Source organism: Syngnathoides biaculeatus, chromosome 22 (assembly GCF_019802595.1).
Source record: "Syngnathoides biaculeatus isolate LvHL_M chromosome 22, ASM1980259v1, whole genome shotgun sequence".
In the NCBI taxonomy this organism is placed as follows: domain Eukaryota; kingdom Metazoa; phylum Chordata; class Actinopteri; order Syngnathiformes; family Syngnathidae; genus Syngnathoides; species Syngnathoides biaculeatus.
In genome coordinates, this window is record NC_084661.1 from 14,782,854 (window position 1) to 14,805,790 (window position 22,937).

The window sequence follows — 22,937 nt, forward strand, 5'->3', positions numbered from 1 at the left end:
GTTTTTCTGTAAATATTACCCCCCCCCCTCACCTGGTCCATAATATGACATAAAACATAAATTGAACACGCTCTGGTTGTGGAAGGGACAAATGGAAAGAAATCTTTTAGTGCCACCTACTGGACAAAACTCAGCAATGCCGCCATGATCGAGTTCTTTTATTTTCTCTTTATTTCTGTGGCAGGCAGTAATATCGTATAGCATATGATCCGGAATCATTATTTTGTAATAACGTGACAAAAAGCTCACAGTTTAAGGCCCCGGGTTCGATGCAGGCCCTACCTGTGCGGAGTTTGCATGTTCTCCCCGTGCCTGGGTGGGTTTCCTCCGGGCACTCCGGTTTCCTCCCGCACCCCAAAAACATGCAACATTAATTGGACACTCTAAATTGCCCGTAGGTGTGATTGTGAGTGCGACTGTTGTCTGTCTACGTGTGCCCTGCGATTGGCTGGCAACCGGTTCAGGGTCTGCCCCGCCTCCTGCCCGTTGACAGCTGGGATAGGCTCCAGCACTCCCGTGACCCTTGTGAGGATAAGCGTCAAAGAACATGGATGGATGGATGACAAAAAGCATCAAAAATGCAAATAAAAAAAGTCAAGCTCACCACAGATGCTGATTATTACATGTATTTGCTCGTGAAAAATGGCAAGTTTTGCTCTGACCGACCAATGAAATTGATGTTCTCTGGCCCTGTGAGGACAAATTTGAAATCTGATTGGTTAAAGAAGTAGCGGTCATGTAGCTGATGCTACATCAGCTAGCGCTATGGTTTCTAGGCAAATTACAGTAAGAAAATTGTGTAGGCTGAAATTTGATTGGCCAAAAAATGAAACAAAGCAAAGTTGAGAATAAATTCAAAAGTTCCATAGAACAGAAATTGGGTTTAGACTAACAACTAAGAAAACATGCGCCCGTGTTTATCCCCATGAAATGATTTTTCTATCGATTATATCCCTAAAAATCCAGATGGGAACAGCGTTTTTCCCATTTTTGGGTGACGGACGTCGCCTCGGAGTCGTGATCCCCGTCGCCATGACAGCGCGGCAACGTCAGTTCAGACTTTAGCGGGACGCCGCGGTGTACAGACGCAGGAGGAGGATCGATTGAAACACAACGTGCTGTACCAGCGTCTACCCCCCCCCCTTGTCTTTGTGTGTTTAGAGTGCGCTGAGCGATAGCATCTTGTCGGCGTGTTGCCTCCTAACCTAATATGGGGGGGTTCCCCTCTCTCAGGCACAGATATCTGCCCCCCCCCCACTTGCTTTTGTCCCTCACATTCATTTGCTTCCCTCCTTTCTCCCTTTTTCGCTAGCTCTGTTGATCTAGCGAGCGCTCACTCCCACTCTTCCTCCGTCACTCCCCCCCCCCCCAACTCTTCTACTTTCTCCCTCTCGCAAAGCGCTCGCAGACGGCGCGGGATTTCGGATGGAGTAGTCCTCGGACGTAGCGTCACTTTTCTGCAGAACTGTGAGTAATAGTTTTCTAGCAGTCTCATCTTTTCATTCATAATTAAAAACCAAAAAAAAAAAATCATTTAGCGAAACGGTTGCGTATGAATCTGAACGGGTCTGCTTTTGAATCAAAAAATTAAAGTAAATCTATGAAAAGTCGGCAGTGTTTTTTTTTTTTTTTTTTTTTTTTTTAGGGGTATTTTGTACACAGGACTTTCAAAGTTCTCTAACGTTCTTGTGTGAAAAATGGATGAACATCCATCCTGGCGGTGTGGAAAAGTCACACCGGCGTTTGGTGTGATGATGTCACAAGAACTGTAAACAAGTTGGCGTGCGCTGTGAAAGGGTCTCAGCGGCCGCTCACGTGGGAAATGTTGGGCCTCGACGTGGCCTTCTGTTTACACTTTCTGGGTCACGCCCTGGTTTGCCATTCAAGTTGTAGTCATACAAAAATGATAAACAAGATGCGAGACTAAAATTTTGAGAAATGTGGGAGGCCGGCCTTTTATTCATCACAAAATGGCGAGTGTTCTGTTTTTTGGTGTGATAGTAACGGTTCAGAATGAAAATTGCTCAGTCACGCCTTCTTTTTCTGATTGGTTGTTTTTTCCTTGGGTGCAGTGGTTGTTGCAAATCCAGTTAGAGGATGAGTAGATGGCACCAAAAAGAGCTGAACCCCCCCCCCCAACGCCTCCCCACATAAAATTTTATGCGTGTACTACTCTCAGATCATAGATGGTTATGAAATTATGGCGAAAAGTGTTGTGTGTGTGTGTGTGAGAAAACTGCAACTCCGCTGTGTGTAAATGGTTTGACGGTGATGCTGATACTTTATAAATCACATTTTTTTCCTGTTATTGTTACTACCTTATTCTAAAATGCTCCACGGCCCTTCCCGATAAATCATTACCCGTAAAACTACAATTACAACAGAGTAAATATGTAGTTGTGTAAAGTTTGTCTAATTCTTTCAGTCATAATTATGTTATTACCATATTACAACTATGAATAACAATCGCTTTTTTTCTTCTCGTAAAATTAGGAATTTCTTAAAAATTTGACAAATCTTAAATGCACACTAATTGTTTTCCATTGTTCCTTTTCCAAGTGTTACTTGCCTTCCCCTCTTTTAAAGCTCAAGCGTTTCCTTCTCTGCCCTCGGGGACAAGGCGGGCAAACAAGATCCATCAAGTGCACTAAACCCCGTCCTAGAAATCCGAGCCGCTGATTGGGTTAACTTTATGAGCATCGTTTTTCCAGCGCCGCACGCCCGGCCGGCCCCGTCTCCCGTAATAATCTGTATGCCAATTGACTGCTCCGTGCCATTAAATGTGCCAAATAAAATAAAAAAGCAAATAAATAATGCGGCGATTGGCTTCAATTAAACTCGCTCACGTGTCCAGCCGTGGTTTTTTTTTTTTTTTTTTTTCTGACTGAAACGTTTTGGGTTTTTTTGTTTTCCATTTTTTTTTTTTTTTTTTTTTAAACCACATATTTGTTTTTGTTTAGGTTTTAGTTTCCCCATCTTTGTTTTTACCACTGGTCGTAGCATGTGTTCCCAGATGCACCGCCCACTGTGTACACAGTGTGATGCTGCAAGCTAAAAGGTGTCAGGCTGTCCTCCGGGGGGGTCGCTGGGGGGGGGGGGGGGGGGGGCTTTGCTCTTCAGAAGCAACTCCCCGTGAAATTCAGCAGAGCGTTATGAATCAAGGCCCCGCAGACGTCCCTCTGCGTTTGGTTAGCCGACGATCGCACCTTATTTTTCACAACGTGACCAATGTCTCGCGTCGCAAGTTTGGCGGTCGTTCAACAGACGTTCTGCTGAAACAAAGGTTTTCCCGTTGTTCCTTTCGCTTCTACAAAAATCAATCGGCATGATTAAAGCTCGCGGGTTAATTTTCACAAAAGGTATCGGAGCATATCATTTGAATCCAGAATAATTATCTGACAAAAAACTAAACTGTACGTGTATTTTTTTTTTTTTTTTTTTTTTTTTTTGTTCTGTGCCTATAAATTACTGGCAGGTTCGAAGTAATTCTGGATCATGAGTTATTTTTGGATGACTCGGTACAAGTAAATTTAAAAAAAAAAAAGAAAAAAAATCCTACTAACCGTGTTATTTATTCAGTACTGCATACATGTTTGTTTTGCAGGCACACACTGACTTTTTTTTGTTTTAATTTAATTATTATTATTATTATTATTTTTTTTGCATGAGCGTGGAACCCAATCAAGATGAGAAAGTCCAGGCTGTGTCTGTGACGGGCAAATATTACCCCGCCTGGACACAGCAGATGAGATCAAAGCACGTGCATGTGAATGCGAGACCAAAAAAAAAAAAAAAAAAAAAATTATAGTAATTTGTGGCGCACGCAAAATACATTTTCACTGCTATGTCTGCGCCGCTTGTTTGGGTGCCAACGCTCGTTTTTCGTCTCCTAACCCGGTTCGCACGCCAGTCCGAGGAACGCGGGCTTCAAAGCGTCTCCTTCCCGAAATGCCGAAGCTGCTGAGCATACCGGGCGCCCTTTGAAATTGACACGCTACCGTTGATTTAAAGCCACCTTGGGTGGGCACGCACCCCCCCCCCCTCCTCTGAGCGATGCCCGACAAAAATGTGCCGCGGAAGATCCATCAGCTGTGCTGCGGGAAGTGATCCAGTTTCAATTAATTGTTCCGAAGATGATTTATGACGTGTGTTCATCTACTGTATCGGTCTAGCCGTCCAATAAATTAGCTGATTTTGGGCTCGGGCCAAATCAACGCAATAATGACCGGGGGGGGGGGGGGGGGGGGATCTTGTTGTTGCTGTCATTAAGTGTAATTCATTGATATATAGCCATCCATCCATTATCTTTTGCCGCTTATCCTCACGAGGGTCAGCTGTCAATGGGCAGGAGGCGTGGTAAACTGAATCGCGGGGCACATGGAGGAAAAACAACCGCACTCACAATCACACCTACGGGCAATTTAGAGTGTCCGATTAATGGTGCATGTTTTTGGGATGTGGGAGGAAACCCGCGCAGGCACGGGCAGAACATGCAAACTCCACACAGGCGGGGGCCGGGATTTGAACGCCGGGTCCTCAGAACTGAGAGGCCGACGCTCAAACCATTTGCTCCGCTGTGATATGAAATCTTTGTATTTAAGATGTGCAGTTTTGTTGGCAGTGAAAGCGTACATTGTGACATCAGTTTGTGCTAAAACGCTAGCTAATATTTTGGATCAGCCACGTGAAGATGATCAAATATTTCATCCATTTACCAATTTTGCTCTTCATTTACTTCAGATGAGAGTTCATTTTTCGACCTACGAATTTCTAATTTCCTTTTTCCCCTGCCACCTGTTTTAAGTGAACGAACGCCACTGCGTCGCCCGTTGCACTGAGAACCAACTTATTGGAATAGCTTTCAAATTGCATAACCACGTATAGCCATGTTTGCTCTATGATGTTCGAACCCAAAACGTACAGTACAGAAGAAAAAGGTCGCGGCTGACGTCTCTGCGGCGACTTCGGCTCTGAGACCGTTGACCAGAATAACAAGAGTTCTTTTAACGGCGGCCCGTCTCCCGCCAGTCCGGCCTAACCTTCACCCTTTCTTTCAAGAGACGTCTAAAAGTAGTTATCGGGAGAAGTGCTCTATTCTGCCAGCGCTTTGAACGTTCGCTTTGTGGGAGAGTACACCGGGGTCGACTGTAAGAGTTTTTCTTTTTTTTTAATATCTTCCCTGATGATGGCTACATTAAGCTAGTTACATTTCCAAGCGACGTAAGAAACAGACATCTGGTTTTTGATGAGATTGATGGATTTTTTTTTTTAGCCTATTGTCATACATAAAGCTGCTAATAATGTACTGGTCGGCACATTCTGCAGGTACATCAGAAGCGCTGCTAATAATGTACTGGTCGGCACATTCTGCAGGTACATCAGAAGCGTTGGCGTGCCTGCGTTCGTAAGTTCACATGCAGTCATCTTCGCATGTGCGCATTCCAGCTCAAAGTTCAGTAGATCTGCACGGTGCCCCCCCCCCACCCCCACCCCCACCCGCTAATCCCCTTCCCAGAACGGCTGTTGCCGGGCAGAGGATTTTAAACCCGGCGGGTTTCTAAAACATCTTAATGGACACTCGAAAGTGCGAGTCCCGCAAAGCCGGAGTGTCAGTCGGCTGCTAATGAGGCGCTGAGTGCGTAAGTGATAACTTTTTTATTATTATTATTATTTTTTTTTAATAGAAGCATTTATGAATTGGCATTTCGGAGCAGTCGTTTGACGCACGGGCTTTGTGTAGTGACGACTTTCTGAACTCGGACTTGTCACAGTTAGTTTCCAATTATGACATTTGATACGGCCACGCTGGACAGTTGACACTTGAAGTGGCGAAACCAGAAAAAAAAAAAAAAGAGATTTAGCACAGTCGGTTTCTTTTTTTTCTTTCTTTTTTTTGTGTGTTTGTGTGGATTTCATATTTTTACCATACCACACTAATGTAGCCCCAACTGTGTAAATGGGCATCCAATGGCTTTATAAACTAGATGGCTTGAATATATTATTTTATTACCTTTAAAAAAAGAAAAAAAAAATCAGTGGAAACCCTAATTATAGTTATCAGATTCATCTTTATTTGCTAAACATGTCAAAAACACACAAGGAATTTGTCTGCGGTAGTTGGAGCTGGGCTAGTATGACAATAGTCAGTCAATTGACACGGAACACTTTTGAGACATCAAATCATAAAGAAGATTTATGCGATTAAGTTTTGCTTGTACAAGGAGAACGTTTACTCTTCATCACAGCCCTCATTTGGGATTTTGGCAGGGAGCAGCTGCCACGAGCGGCCTCTAATTTACTTTCACTGGCCATTAGTGTTTCCTGTCCACTTCGGAGTCAGGGCTACAAGACGCTAGCGTAGCGCGTCGGTTTACACAACAAAGAAAACAATTTGATCTACTGTATTAATTAAGTTGACGGATGGTAAAACTTGAAAAAAGTACTTTTCCACTCTGCCAACACTATTTATGGACTCATTTGACGCACAATCCAATGTTCAAATTTCTACATTAGCCCAAGACGTGGCATGGGGATTATTTTTTTTGTAAAATTGTGGCCACAATGCACTGTAGATGCAGTATATTGTATGCACATAAATGTAATTCATTGTGGACAGGAAATTGGTATAATCCCAAATTGTGGCTTTGATATCATTCCTACGAACAACTTGGGGCAAATGGAGCACACCTTTAGATAAAAACCACAATGTGTGGAGCAACACATGTAGACAGACGATGTCACTGTACTCGCTGGTATAAATTTACACTCAACCACTACTTACTTGGCTATAACACAAAACTTGCACACAACAAGGAGCCGCGTAATGAATATCTAAAATCATGACGCACGACCTTGTGAATTATATACGTCCATCCGTTTACCACACTGCTTATCCTCGCTAGGCTCGCAGGCCTGCTGGAGCCTATCGCAGCTGACAGTGGGCGAGAGGCGCGGTACGTTTAAAGAACGTTCGGAAACAAATGTTTATTTTCTGGACGGGTTCTATCTACCGTAGTTCCCGGCCTACAGGGCGCACCCAGGACATTTGTAAAGGAAATACCATTTGGTACATACATACGCCGCAGCTGTGTAAATGCCGCAAGTGCCCACATTGAAACACGAGATATTTACAAAGAAAGACGGTACACAGAGTTTAATGCTAGCGCCGCTGTGCGTGCTAATGTTATCGCCGCCGCGCTAACAGGGTCTGTTTTAAAAACAAAAAAAAAATTATTGGTAAAAATCAGGGACACAGCAGCAACACGCTAGTACAGCGCTAACAGGGCCGGACTGGTAAAAGTCAATTTTGTGCTCAAGTGCCCCCTTGCGTCCTTTAGAGAAAAAAAAAAAACAAAATGCACAAATTCGCCGCACCACCACATAAACCGCAGGGTTGAAATCGTGTGGTGGGGGAGTCGCAGCTTATAGACCCGAAATTACGATATACCGCTGCCTGTAATTCTCATTGCCGTAAGCATGCGCACTCGATAATGCCGTACGGCAGGTGAGCCGTCCTGGTTGGAAGCGGGTCTGTATGTCAAGCGTCGGCATGGGATTTGAGGACGAGAATGTCGGTCTGTTTGCGCGCGAGTGTGAAGGCAGCTGTCGGTCAGGGGCGGCCCAGATAGCCCTTCGTCGCCGGGTTCTCCCCTGACGCGCGCACTCTCGCACTCGGCTGGTCCCACCTTGAAAGATTCAGAGCGGTGAGAACCGCTAAGACGTAAAAACGATAGCTGTCGATGACGATAGTAGCGTAAGAAGTGCGATAGGAAACGGACGGATCATCGATCTTAAAAATAAAACCATGCTGGGATTGGTCAGTCTGCATTTCAAGGGGGTGTGGCTTAGTCACATGCAGGTCCTGTTACGTTTGTGGACATCCGTCATTCGGTTGTGTCACCATCTCTCACCCCACGGCGAGCGACCGATCTCGCTTGAAGTGAGTCGATCGGTGTGGAATGAAAGTTTCATAAGCGCCGGTCCGGAGGCGGTGCACAGTGCTGTGTTTGTCACCCCCCCCCCCCCCTCCTCACAACACAGAAGAAAATCTCTCTGCCTCTTCTTTGTGCGTTACTTATCGAGATCAGTAAATATGGAAAATCCGGACCGTCGTGAGCAGCTAACGGGCCTATCTGAAAAGTTCAGTGACTGAGAAAGGCATGCGGGCTATGCAAGATCCAGGCCAAGTCCAGTATTTTTGCTTCGAGACTTATCACTTGAATGTGGAAAAAATGCATTGTTAAGCTTTTGGACTTTTATTTTTTGGTGTCTGCCTGTCGGGTACTGAACAGCCTCACGAGGACCGAAGGTCAACACTCCAATGGTCATAAGAGAAATATCCTCATTGAAGCTCTTTTTTTTTTTTTTTTTTTTTTTTTTTTTTTATTATGTGACTGGCATATTAGACTCATTGCGGCTGACTTTTGTGGCGCTCGGCCTCTGGAAACGTGCAACCGGGTAGCTCCCGTTTCCCCTCGGGACGGTCCAGATCTGATGGTACCAGCGGGCTCCCCTCGCAGGAAACCCATCCCTCTAGTTGGACCCATTATGTTTGTTTAATGCGGGCAGAAAGTATGAGGATAGTCGGGACTTTTATTTGGCTAGCGTGAAGTATTTGGACGCAGCCAGTAGAGCTACAGGAAGTGAAATGGAAATATAGTATTAATGCTCTTCCCCAAGATGGCGGAAGGTCGCCATTCATTGAACAGAATAATAGCTTCGCCTTCAACAGAACAGGTCCAGGTTTCACCGTCAAACATTTTGTGGCGTTTTTCCTCATTTAAAAGACGCGCGGCTCGACTGAATGCGGGTTTGCAAAAATACAGTCGTGGTGGACTTTGTACACTAAAAACTGTACAGAGCCAAAACTAATTCCCTCCCCAATAACAGGAATCATAAAACTGCCCAAAATGGCTAGTGTTCAAAATGGTCCGCATGTTCTGCTCTGCCGTTTTTTTTTTTTTTTTTTTTTTTTACTTTTGTCTGCTGCCTCCCACTTTTCCAGCCATTCCGCTCTTTCTTGTGCACTCGCTCCCCACCCACGCGGCATTTTATAACCGGTTCTTATAAGAAGTGACACGCTCGTCATCCTCGGCAGGTAGCACACAATGTTCAGGCCGAGGCTGCGCTGAACCTGACTCACCCCGCCAAGAGGCTCCTGTTGCCCCGGCCTGGATGCCTCAGCGCCCGACTCTCTTCCTGGCCCCCTGTCAGCGGTCGTCCACCCGGACCGGCTCGCGTCACCCTTCCTCCTCCCGCCCGGGGATCTTCTTACCCACCCAGGTTTGTACTTTTCTACACAAGCACTCCCCGTGTAGAAAGAGTCTGAAAACAAATCGGCTACTAACTAATGAATCCATGGAAGCTTTTGTACGTAACGTTAATGAGTTTCTTGCGCAATATTAAGGCCAATTTGAAATGATTTTTTTTTTTTAAAGGTCCACTGTCATGAAATGCATGATTTTTAGTATATTGTTAATGGAAAAAATGGCTGCCGGTATGGACCCATCCATTTTATACAGCTTCTTGTAACTCCCGCCGTGAAAATCCTCTCGAGGGATTTGTTTTCGAGAAGAAGCAGGAAGTGACATACAGGGCAGTAGCGCACTCAAACGGTCTCGTCCGTTCATACTAGTTTTACCTGCTGGAAGGTAGCTCGTTGTTCCTCCGTGTTAGCCAAAATGCCGGCTCGTCGTATTGCCGAATATTGCTCAAACGCTCGGGAGGGTGGATTCGCTCTTCATACTTTTCCAAAAGACCCGTTTCGTCGCGAAAAACGGTTTGCACGGGTGCAAAGGACGAGAGCTTCGTAGGTTAAATAATAGTTGCGGGGGAGGGGCATAATCCGTAAATCAGGGGTGCTAAATGGCAAATGCGGCGCCGCCGGAGTGGCTCATCACTCGGGGGCATTGTTGTTTTTATCACCGCCGTGCGGAGGTGAAACGGGTGGTTTGCCGTGATCCGCATATCATCTAAGTATGGCTCAAAACTATCGGGTAATATTGCCCCCGTCACGTCACTCTGTCGTCTCTTCGAAATGAGCAGAAGGGGGCGTGCTCGTCTCCCGTAGCAGGTGGCACAGCGTTTTTTTTTTTTGTTTTTTTTTTTTAAATGGCGGACGTCCCAGTGTGATGTCACGGACAGAAGATGCCGCCAATATAGCGGCCGCTTGGATGTCGAATGAGACTTCCGCAACTTTCCGGATGGATGACGCGCTTTATTTTTTTGTATACACATTGAAGCGAATAATGTTATGTATTTTTCACGACAATGTCTATTTTAGAACGTTTATAGGGATGACACGTGACCTTTAAAGCACTCGATGATGTTTGATGTCATTTTTATGACTGGCGTGCTAAAACATTTGCTCAGCACTGTACATACGCATTCCGTGTGAGTGAGTACCTACAAAGGAAACCTCCCTTTTAATGAGTCACCTCTCTTAGTTCCACCTTCTTCTTTTTGTCGTTGTTATCTTTTTAGGTTTTATCTGGCGTGCGGTCGGAGGACATCTGTTTGCTCCCTGCTGACCGGAGCTCTCCTGGAAGCCACGGCGGCCCTCGGGTCTCGTTCCGCCTCGCCCTGCCCGTTCGGCCACTCCCTCAACAGCGGCCACGGCGTCCTGAAAGGTGAGCGTCAAGCTGTGCTGCGGGGAATTGGGTTGGGTTGGGGGCGGAGGGGTGATGTGGGGCCACATGTTGTTTTGTAGCTTCAAGTGTGGGAACTGTGATCAAGCCGCACGGGAAGTTGGATTCGGGAAAGATGAGCTTCCTGTTCTTCCCCTGTGGTCTCCTTTCTCCCACTTTTCTCCCCAGAGGAATTTGAATGATAGATACAAGGGAAGGCATTCCTCCCGTGCCCCCTAAAGTACACATTTTGTGACATTGAAAGGCGCCCCAGAAAAATGTATTTGGTTATTATTATTGTTATTACAGCCCCCCCCCCCCCCACACCCCCGTTTAGCGCTGGTTCTACATTCCGGGTTCAGCCGGGAAAAGTGAAAATTGGCGCTGTAAAGATACCATCTAATTTGTAGTCTTAATATTAATTAGAATTCACAAAAAGTGTCAATTGGCTCAATGCTAACATGATGTGAAATGCCATAGATAAGGTAACGCGTAGCATAAATATGAGAATTAAAATTCTAACAACATGCATCGAGCAGCAAGAAAAATGAAGGATATAGTCTCTGCTCCATGGGAACAACAAATATTGAAATTGGAAATTGTGGGGGCGTTCGAGTACTGGTTTTTGTTCGGGGGGGGGGGGGGGGGGGGATCTCAAATTTTTGTTCGAGAACCAATGGAAACGTTCATTGTTGAAATTCGGCTTCCTTTCAGACATCATTCCTTCGTCAAATTTGAGTGCTTTGATACTTTCCCTACAAGCAAAAACTTTACCACGTTCTCAATCACTTCGATGACATCTCGCATGTTCGTTCGCGTTGATCGCACGGATCCGGATGGCGGTAATGGCACCTTTTTGGACGACGGACCTCCCGACGAATTTCAAGCGTGCTTTATCAATTTCACGGATTTCAATGAAGTCTCAGGAAAAGACTGGCCCTTAATCCGATTTGACACGCTTTATGCCTATTTTTGACGTTGCAAAGATGCACAAACGTGGCCATTCGTGTCGTACTCGTCCTCGTCCACGGGCCGCATGGGCGCAGCAGAGACTAATAACCTCGTGACATCACAGTAAGCGTCCGTCCGCGAGTAATCCTAAAAGTCAAATGACCGCATGACTAAGCGTCCGTCCCGTCAGTTCCTCAGCTGCTCGCCGGCCGTCCGGCTTCTCCGCAACGCCGTCGCCGCCGACGCAAATGTAAGCCGAGCCGGACGTCGCGGTCCGCTGGCGGCGCTCCGCGGGACACGCCGTCTCTTCGCGGGAGGCGCTTGTCAACAAACGCTTTCAAACGGACGCGTGTAACGTCTCTTCAGCTCCACACAAAGGAGTTTCTCAGGGTTGTTGGCGAGAGTCGAATCTCATGTTGTGCTCGTGTCCAACTGATAAAAGCACGACGGTGGATCTTTCTACGACGTTTTAAGGTTGACGTCGTTATTGGATGTTACCAGAGGCATTTTGTTCTGGCCCGCCTGACGTGGTTTTGGGGAGTGCGTTAATTTGTTTCTTACCATACATGGCAACGGTTGCGCACGGGTCCTCGCAACTCCGAGGCCTTGCGGGTTTTCACCTACTTGGTTCGATTGGGTCTCTTGCACACGGCGTGTCCCGACCGCGCCGACTTGCTCGGGAACGGACCTTCGGCTCGCATTGCGGAATTGTTTGGCTGACACAATCGACGGCAAATCAAATCCGCTCATTGGGACAGAGTTGGTGATTAGTGAATCCACGGCGGTCCTGTCAGCAATCACAGAAGACCGATAAATGCATATTTTTCCAATTATTAGGAGGCGAACAACTCGTGGTGGTTTGGATCAGCTGAGCGCGAATTATTTCCAACTGGTCTTGGGAAGACGCGTGCGTCTTTTTTGCAGGTCAGAAGGTTGGCGTGCAGCAGTTGTGGTCGCGCTGACCAACGTTGTTGGATCAATTACTGCAAAGAAAAATACTGGTTTAGGGTGAAGGTTTTTGGGTCGAAATAAACGCGTGTCCTCGGTTCGCAGGTGCGTCCGCTTTTACCGTATTAAAGTGGGGTTACGAGTCCGGTAAATTGCCGCACTTTGATGCAAAGTCTCGCTTTCAGACCACGGAGACGTTGCCAGGACGTAATTCATTGCCCAGCTTTGCCGCGATTCAACACAGTTGCTTTTTGTTGGCGTTTAAAACGGCAAAAAGGTTAAAGCGTCCCCAGTAAATGTCATCTTAAACAACACAACCGCACAGCCAATTTATTTGTGTAGCGCATTTCATACGCAAGGGAACTCAACGTGCTTTACGTGATTAAAAGCATTTAAATACAAAGAGCAGAAATAATAAACGTGGCTATAGAAGCTAATAATGGTTTTTGGGTAGTGTCATTCTTTATATGCTAATTATGGCATTACTTTGTTTTTGTTATAAAGTGCAGATTGCTCTTTCTCTCATTGAAAATGCTTTGGTTTACATCGGACGCTTGAACGTATTAATGGCATTTCCATTCATGTCAATGGCGGAAAATGATTTGAGTTACGAGGATGACTTAAACTCCTTTATCTCAAGGAAAAAAAAAAAAAACGGTAAGTGTTGTTGTTTTTTTTTTTTTTTTTATGTTCCTGCTTGAAGTATCTCTCTGTCTTGTTGAAATATACCAATTCACACACACAAATCATAAAATATGTGGGTTTTTGCTATTCTAAACTGCAGCAATTTACTGCGAAAGTCCAATTGACCGCCGTGTTCCAGAGAAATCGAAATGGGAGTGCTCGGAGTCTCATTTCCTTGGTAACACAATTTAGTGCATCGCTGAAAAGGAAGTCGGTCGGGCTCGTGTCCCTCCCGAGCTCAGTATTGCTGTCTTTCACTTGACGTATTTTTTTTTCATTTTTTTTTTTTTTTGGCTTCTGACTTTTTCTGCCCCCCATTGTACATTGTGTAGCCCGCCGGCCATTTAAGAGCCACTGACAGCCGACGTGGTGGGGAGTCGAAGTCCTGGGAAGTCTCAAGGATTGCATATTGTTTACTCAACCATACAAAAGCTAAAAATACACATGTGAAAAGTCTTGACGCTTTCCGTTAAACATCAGCACAATTATTTCTTAATCATTTGATATGTCTCATATATATAGATATATTTTTATTTAATCCCCCCCCCCCCAGTAATGAATGAGTTACCGTAACTGTTAAATGCAAGATAAACCCTCCCCCCCCCCAACCAGGCTTTGAATTCTAAAAATCATTTTCACGCGAAGGTGAGTGTGTCTTACGTATTTATCCGTTCTTCCGTGCGAGTTTAAAAAGAAGTTCGCCACCGTCACTGGTAAAACTTGAAATAAGTATTCCACATACTTCCGCTTTCTTCGCATAACTCTGCATTCATATTCTTCTTCTCTTAAAATCCTTGCGTGTCAATGGTTGAAAGTTTGGAACTAATCAGCCAACGAGAACCGCTTTTATAACGCCACGTTTACGACAAGTCCTTCAAAATGGATGGAGCCGCGAAGGGCGCCTAAGCCGCGCCGACTTAGATACTGTTGCTATGCACCCCAAGCTACCGATCAAAATGGCGGACGTATTCACAGTGTCGAGGTTTCACAAAGGGGAACGCCGAGGTGCGCCCGGAAGCTTTGAGTTACCTCGTTCCTTTGTAGTTGCTACGCCGACTAATTGAATAGCTTACCTTGGAACAGACGGCTTTGTGCCGCTTTATCTTCGATACGTTCAGCTGGCCGCAAACCATGATCCGCTGTTTGCATTCATCTAAATTACGCTTTGGGGTGGGAAAGCGCACCGGATATCCTCCCAGTAATGTCTCTGGATAGCGCTCGTCTCCATTACACGTTCCCGAATCGGATATAAGCAGGACTATACACAATTCCGAGACTCGAAGTAACCACGCGCTCTCTTTGTTTGCGGGGAAAGGATCGCGGCTGTGGGCAGCGTGGGCGGAGTTCAGAAAATGACGCTCACCGATCGGTCAAAAGAGAGCTGTCAATCATTCTCACGCATCCATCGCTCAAGCCGACTAGCGGCCGCTCCGGCTTCAGTGCGCCCCGTGACGATTTTGGCTCGATTAACCGGCAGTCACGTGGCGTTGTTTGGCGAGTGGCGCCCCCTGCAGAGACGTTTACCGTACACGCGGCGTAATTTTCTATTTGGCGGACCCGTTGCCTAACGCGTTTTGTCGGCGCGGAGTGTGATTGGTGGAACTCTGTAGCACATGGCTGCAAAGTATGTATGGCGCGGGTGTGGGGGGTAAAGTGGGTGGGTTATGGTGGGGAAGGGGGGATGAGAGAGAGAGAGAGAGAATATAGGCAAGCGAAAGAACATGTTAAGAGTGTTTCCCGCTGAGGGGAAGGCGTGAGCGAGAGACAGCCGCTGCGCACAGGAAGGGGATGAGAACGAGGGAGCAGCTGCGGGCGAAACCGGAGCGCCGGCCGGAGGGCGCCCGGGCGCAGCCGGCGAGGCCGCCTCGCCGCTGAGGTGTCAGCAGGGGGAGGGGGGGGGGCGAGAGAGGCGGAGAGCGGCAGCCATGAAGCACTCGAATAGAAGCGACCTCAAGCCGTTCAGTAAGTCCAGACGCTCTCGCGCCGGCTTCTCTCGGGCGCGTCTTGAGCTTTGCTACTTCGCGCTCGCGTGAAACCTCACCGTACATGAAATCTGCGACTTTGCAAGTAGTGATTCTATTTCTTCGCATGGTGCTTTTATTGTATAACGTTGTTTTTTTTTTTGTTTGGGTTTATTTGGCCTTGTGTGTCTCTGTGTGTGCTCTACGTGGCTAATTACCATCAGGTGTGCTGGCAGAAATGAGGCAATTTCTGTTATTTATTCGCAACAATCTTATTTTGTTTGTTCATTTATATATGCCAGTCACATACAATGACGGGAACAAAAACATTCTCCCATAAAAGATAACTTAAACTGTTACTATTTGTATGACAAAATTATGGCTTTGTCAGGGCCAGGCGGCACAGTTCTGAGGACCGGTGTTCAAATCCCGGCCCCATCCCTGTGCGAAGTTTGTTTGTCCTCCCGGTGCTTGGATTTTCAACGGGAGCTCCAATTTCCTCCCACACTCCCAAAAACATGCGCTCATTGGACACTCTAAATTGCCCCTAGGTGTTATTGTGATTGCGACTTGTTTGTCTCCATGTGCCCTGCGATTGACTGGCGACCAGTTCAGGGTGTACCCCGCTTGCTGCCTGATGATAGGCTCCAGCGCTCCCCGTGACCCTTGTGAGGATAAGCGCCTCAGAAAATGGATTGATGGATGGATTAACAGGGCCAGTTTGTACAGTAATTCGATTTTTTTCGGAAATTGGGATGAGATCATGTTTATTTCACTGCATGTATTTTGTCCAATTTGCTTGCCTTGGCGCAACAAAACTTGAAGTTAAAAAATAAAAAGAACCCCCCCCCCAAAAAAAAAAAAACTGTACTATACCAATTTCTTTTTTTATTTTTTTTGTATTGTGCCCTACATTTTTTTTTATGGCAATATTTTCTATAATTGTGACTTTAATGCACATTCTGACCAATCCTACCGAAAGAATGCGACGCTCATAAACGTCCTGCATTTCTATTAATCTCAAGTTTAGTGTTTTTCAAATGTAATCTAAAAAATGGAAACCCCCCCCCCCCTTTTTTTTTTTTTTGTATCGCGTTGCCATGCACATTTCAACCTGTCACCCCTCCAACGCGAGCTGCGACCGCGTGCCTCGCATTGCGGCGGCCGAGCGCCTTTTGTGTCATGTTGACCCCCCGCAACCGAGGCCACAAGGTCACCGTTTTGTTGCGGCCTCAAGGATACGGTAACACCAGTTTGCGTCTTAAAATGGCGCGGCTAAAAATATCTTTTCAAGCTACGCGAAAACAAAGGCCAAACTTTTTTTTTTTTTTTTAAATATAAGTTTTTGATTTTCTCAATTGGAATCGATTTTCAGACTTTGTGCTTTTTATAACACAAGGAAGCAGCAGTATTGTGTGTTGTTAGCATGATTTTGAATGCACTACGTAAACACACGTTTCCTCTTCTAACTTTGTTTACAATGTTTATATATATATATATTTTTTTTTCTCCCCCACCTGAATATGCGCGCGCATGCGTGCGAGGGAACTCTTTTGATGTGCACGTACGTGTTGTCTTCCGAGGTCTCGAAATTATACTTCGACAGATCAACGCCTGACGCGAGGCGGCTCGGTGTTGGAAAGACATTTCACGGTACGGGGATTACAACAAGGGTTGCGGTGCCCATTTTCTAGGAAAAAGGCAGATTTCCTTTGTGCGTCTTCCAAGTGGGACTCATCAATATGTCAGCAGCCCTTTTTTTTTTTTTCCTTTTTTTCTTCTTCTGCGCTTCACCTGTTGAGGTGGAAGTAAGCGGCTGTCAGCAGCTGCGATTGTGTGCTGGATTGCAGCAGGTGTGTTTTTGTGGTTCTTGTCCAAGGTTTCGCTCTGGTTTGCGTGGCAGGAAAAAGTTATGATGCATACAGCAGTCAGCGCGAGCTAGCTCAAAAAGTTTTTTTTATACTTAAGAGCAATTGACTGATTCTATTGTTATTTGACATCGATCGGTATTACCGTAATTCCCGGCCTACAGAGCGCACCTAGTTATAAGCCTCACTGAGTACATTTGTAAAGGAAATACCATTTGGTACATGCATACACCGCAGCCGTGTAAAAGCCGCGAGTGCCCACGTTGAAACCCACATTCAAACACGAGATATTTTCAAAGAAATATGGTACACAGAGAGTTTAACGCTAGCGCAAACGCTAACAGGGCCGGTAAAAGTCACTTCCTCGGCACATATATTCCACCGGTCCCGTTCTTACCTTTTCCGCTCGAGCGCCCCCTTGCGGCCGCTAGGAAAAATGCACAAATTAGCCGGATCACCGCATAAGCCGCGTGGGGGGAAAAAAAAACGTCGCAGCTTGTAGGCCGGAAATTACGGTACTTGAGATACACTGTGAAAAACACAGTAGGGCCATGAGCTTTCTCAACAGGCCGTACCGAAAAGTATTGAAGAATAAATGCTAAAGTATGGGGGGGGGGGGGGAGCGAAGTGGGAAGAGTCTCTGTCATTGAAACGCATGTGACCTTTCACAACAAAAAAAATGGTTTCTGGGTAGAAGCGACAACCAGTCCGCTGCCAAATAATGTACGGACTTTGTGTTTTGGAATAATATTAAAGTATACTCATAACGTGTACCTGTGAAGAGTCTGCGTCATGAAAATGCTCAAGTTTGCTGAATGGAAAATACTGTCTGAGTAAAAACCCCAACAGTTGCAGTTTTTTGTACGGGGTGTTTAAGGGTGACAAGGTGCTTTTATTAAACATGAGCACGTTCACCAAGTAGGATGTACGGATTTAGAAATGTCCGTTTTAATGCATGTGTGCACATGACAGGCCGTGATCCATAAACATCGCATTTATTCTCTGCTCTTCACAGCAGGGGCGGAACGGATGGGGGGGGGGGGCGCTCGCACTTCCTGTGCGAAAAGGGGCAACGGTGCACCTTTTGAATAAATACACATTTTGACCTTGCATTTTTTTTTTATTCATCAGGTGTAATAATACCCGTGTGTATTTGTGCCTTTCATCCTCTCCGCCAAGCCTCTCGAGTGTGTGGTCGCCATCTTGGCTGAGACCTTTGACTGTCCCCCGAAGCGGCACAGAATGAATAAATAAATCAATGAATGGTCATGAAATTCATATATCGCCACTTTAAGGTGGCCTTCACCCCCCCCCCCACCTCATCCAAAAAAAAAAAAAAAAAAAAGGCTTGGTGACAAAGCGATGAGAGAAAATGGTACATGACACTCACAGATTCTTGCAAAACCGGTTTCTCATCCGCAAATCAAATCGCGGGAGGGGGCAAATTTGGTTGCCCCGGGAGCAGCGCCTCTGCCGTTGCCACGGCGACGTGGCGTACCAAGGGGTTACCGGGAGCGCATCTGCACGCGTTGCCTCCATTGTGATTATGAAAATAGTATTTTGATGTGTGCCTCCGCGCGGTGACAACGACCAGGAGGCGGTCCGCGTCAATTGTCCGGCCATCTTTCCGATGCTTGAAAGCGGCGAATTTGAATAAAAATATCTAACTTTCAGTCGTGTTTTGTAATAGACCACCGATGTTCTTGTGCCTCTCTTAACATCGATGTACACGTCACAAGCCATAAGAAATATGATTTGAATATGTGTGTATGTGTGTGTGTATAGGTGCATGCATTTGTTTGTGCCCAAGTAAGCAGACTATTGCACCTGACTTGGTGATTGAATTATGCAAGTTGATTTTTAGAATGATTGAAATATTATTAGAGTCATGCGTCGATTAAAAAAAATCAAAAATTTAACAAATGTATTCTGTATGCAGTGCCAAAAAAGGAATTTATAATATCTGTTTTATGCTGTTGAAATAACTATCTTTCCAATTTATTTATTTTTTTAGCTGAAACATTTTTTTTTTTATTCTGTGGATATTGAAAAAAAAAAAAGTGTAGTTATTTTCAAACATTTTCATTGACAGTTCTTCCAAAAGAGGTTGAGCCCTACATTGACACTTTCAGGTGAAGGTTGCTATCAAAATAAACATCAAACAAACGTGGATTTAAAAGAAAAACATAACTTGGCTTTACATAAGTCGCTGTTTGTCCTTCAAGTGATAGTTTAATCGTAAACATTGGAGCAACACATCTAGACAGCTAAGCATATATTCTTGATCCTCTGCGAAGAATGACCCAGGAATTTTTATAGATCTATGTCCATATATTACTGCCCTCTGGTGGTCAAGGTGCACACGTGCCGAAAGGAGCAGCACAATGTTCATTGAATTAGAGTAAAAAATGTGGCAAAAACTGTAGAATTTAATTAAAAAAGACAATTTAAGAGTGCTATTTAATTGGAGTGCGGCGTTTTGTTAGAGCAGAAGTCACTCTTTGAGGTCACCGGCGGGATTTGAAGCGTAGACGCGACGTAGACTCAGTCGGCACTCTTTCCAAAGCAGCTTTTCCGCAATTCCATGATGCGCTTTTTTTGGCTTTCCCGAATGTCCAATCTTGTCTTATCCTGCATATCTCCCGCTGTCTGTCTGCACCCCCCCCCAGCAGAGCGTCAGTTGGCCAACAGCATGACCAGCGGCGGCGCCCTTCCCGCCAGCGTGAGCGGCATCAGCAAGGAGCTGGCCGATCTGCGGCACCTGGTGCAGTTCCCCGAGGAGATCGCCTGCATCCTCACCGAGCAGGAGCAGCACCTCTACCAGCGGGTGCGACCACGTGACACGCGCTCACGGACTCAAAAAACAAAAAAAAAAACCCATTCCCGCCGCTCTAAACGGTAACCTCACGACGGTGCCGCCGGTCCAGGTGTTCCCCTTGGACTACCTGCGCTTTCTGACGCGAGAACTGAGCTGTCCGGAGAGCGAAACCAGACGTCACCCCAGCCTGAAGGCCTCGCTGTCGGCCCCCGACCCGCCCACCCAGACGGCGCGGCGCGGTAATGCTGTGGAGGACCTGGTGGCCAGGTTCAATGAGGTCAGCTGCTCCGCGGTCGCGGATGGAGAGATGCAAAAGCGTTAGCAAACTTTAAGATCATTTGGTGACAGGTCAGACAGTATGGTACAGCGTTGGCCTCACAGTTCTGAGGACCCGGGTTCAATCCCGGACCCGCCTGTGTGGAGTTTGCGCGTTCTCCCCGTGCCTGTGTGGCTTTTCTCCGGGTGGGCACTCCGCTTTCCTCCCACATCCCAAAAACATGCGACATTAATTGGACGCTCTAAATTGCCCCTAGGTGTGATTGTGAGTGCGACTGTTTGTCTCCATGTGCCCTGCGATTGGCTGGCGACCAGTTCAAGGTGTACCACGCCTACTGCCCATTGACAACCCTCGTGAGGACAAGCGGCAAAGAAAAGGGATGGATGGATCTATGTCGAAGTGATACACAACAGTGAATATTACGTAGATGTTGCTCATGCATACGCGCCAAATATATTTAAGTGATACATCTCGACTGCGAGACGATTTTTAAAAAAAAAAAAAATTAATTTAAATTTATGTCGGGGATTCACTAGCTTTTGCCTGGGTTATTATGGAGAGTCTTTCCTTCATGTACACATGCATTTTTTCTTAGTCAAATTGTTTGTAAGAGGTTTTTAACATTATGGGATGAGTTTTAAATTATGAAATTAATTTGTGATACATTTACGGTTGAAACTATTGATTTAGGCATGAAAAAAGTGTACAGAGTACAAAACAAGAAACTAATGGACAAATGTGAAGTAATAGTCAGATGGCGTGATTCAGCGCCGAAAGAACGTTTACTCGTTTCTCCGGGCCGCCGTCTGCGGCAATCAGGTGCGTTTTGCCGTCGACGGACATCTTGTGATGATGTTCTTCCCGCTCACCTGCATTCGCCCTCTTTTTTTTTTTTTTTTTTTGCGTCATCCCTACTAATGGACTCGGGGCCGACGCGCACACGGTGTACACCAGCGTGGCGGTGCGAGTGGGCAAGGCGCACGCTCTTGCGGCGTGCCCGGCGAATGACCCTTAGAATAAACACGGGAGGGAGCGGGGGGGGGGGGCTGATAGGCAATGATGTCACTTTGCATGCCTCTGACATCGGCTGCTTTTCATTTAGGACTCCAGGAGAAAGAGAGAGAGGGGGGAAAAAACAGAACCATATGTGCATTGAGGACGTCCATATTTGGGCAAAACCAGGGATGACGCTGATAATGCGACCAAATATGTTGTTCTCAGGGGTCACATTCGGAGGAAAAATCCATTCAGTCCTCCCTCAAAAAAAGTTTTAAAAACGATCAGAAATAGCTCTTTATAATCGACATGTATGGAGAGCCTTAACGTTGCCGTATAAAGATTTTTTTCATATTTTTGCCACAATTCGGTGTACATTGTGGCGCTCCTTCTGGTGTGCGCCGCTTGGCCACCTGGGGGCAGTAGAATACAAACAGCGGGAGACACAGGAAGTGGAGTCGCGATAACTGATTCAACAAGTTGCAGTAATCGCAGTGCTGATGATCCATCTTTGTCTTTGTTCAGGTATCCACGTGCCGCTGTTTAGCATAACACGGCTAGCGGCGAGTTACGTCGCGCGCGTATGACGAGCAGAGCCGGAAACAACCGTGAGCGACGAGGAAGGCCGAGTCGTAAACGGTGTCAAACAGTCTTAAATCGTATAGGCTATAAAAACCTTCAAAAGTTATTTTTCCAAAAATCCGCTCTCCCTACAACACTGAACAGTATCTGCCCCCCCCCCCCCCCACCCTTACACTGCTGTGTTTATATTCTGAGCGTTTGTATTTTTTATTATTATTATTTTTTTTTTTTTTGGTCTGCGTTGTTTGGCCCCGACAGACTGAGCGTGTGCTCATGCATCAAGTTTGTATTTGCGCCTTGTCATCAAGCGTTACGCAACTCGTGCATGAAGGAGAGCCCCCCCCCATAGCTCAACTAATAACACGCGCAGATGGCGACAGGCACGCAAAGTTCAAAGCGACGGGGGGGGGGTTAAATCAGTGTGTGAGGAAAGCGTCACTTTTCTGCTCTAGATTCCTTTTCTGCATTCCGCATGCTCCCCCGGGCTCGACTCGATCTCACCGGCACGGTGCGTCTCGACTTCCTTCCGATATTTGGATAGACGAGAGGAGTCGGAACGCGCGCGGCAGTCGCTCCGAAGATTGGCGACGGCGAGAGTAACGCTAGCCGGCCGCTGGCGGGGATTCGCCGTGTGTCGGGGGAGGGAAGCGAGCGAGAGCAAAGTTTGAAGGGACAAGGGTGAGGATCTTCGCGGTAAAAAAAAAAAAAAATGCTGGCCTTTAACGCTCTGTTGGAAAGTGGGCGAAGGTGAAAACCTGATAAGAGATTTTGCGTTGACCGCCACCTTGCGATTTACTTCACCGCAATGCATTTTACACACAATGATGATGTTTGTGATTCTCAATTATCCACTTTGAATTCTGACAGCTATAAATGCAAACCGACCATTTACGAAAAGTACCATAATTCCCGGCCTCACCCAGTACATTTGTAAAGGAAGTACCATTTGGTACATGCGTAGGCCGCAGCCGTGTAAAAGCCGCGAGTGATCACATTGAAGCACGAGATATTTACAAAGAAAGACGGTCCGCAGAGAGTTTTAACGCTAGCGCCGACGTGCTAACGCTTAGAGGGCCGGTTAAAAAAAAAAAAAAAACTGGTCAAAATATAATGGAAACAGGGCCGGACTGGTAAAAGTCACTTCCTCGGCACGTATATTCCACCGGTCTCACACTTACCTTTTGCGCTCGAGTGTCCCCTTGCTGCCATTAGAAAAAAAATGCACAA

General features: G+C 46.2%; 1 protein-coding gene across 10 annotated transcripts in view; it reads left to right on the top strand.

Annotated features, from left to right (window-relative positions):
- The window catches only part of plce1 (phospholipase C, epsilon 1), a 62,812-nt gene that overhangs the window by 16,899 nt on the left and 22,976 nt on the right, over positions 1–22,937 (top strand). For 8 of the 10 annotated variants that reach the window (XR_009793544.1, XM_061809837.1, XM_061809835.1 and 5 more), the window contains exons 6-9: positions 9,098–9,282; positions 10,483–10,628; positions 19,707–19,864; positions 19,965–20,132. Coding sequence is in view for 9 of the 10 variants with exons in the window: in XM_061809837.1 (XP_061665821.1) it covers positions 9,098–9,282; positions 10,483–10,628; positions 19,707–19,864; positions 19,965–20,132 (657 nt within the window). In the remaining variant the exon portion in view is untranslated. The remainder of the gene's footprint in view (positions 1–9,097; positions 9,283–10,482; positions 10,629–19,706; positions 19,865–19,964; positions 20,133–22,937) is intronic. The other 2 variants (XM_061809840.1, XM_061809844.1) reach the window with 1 other exon arrangement.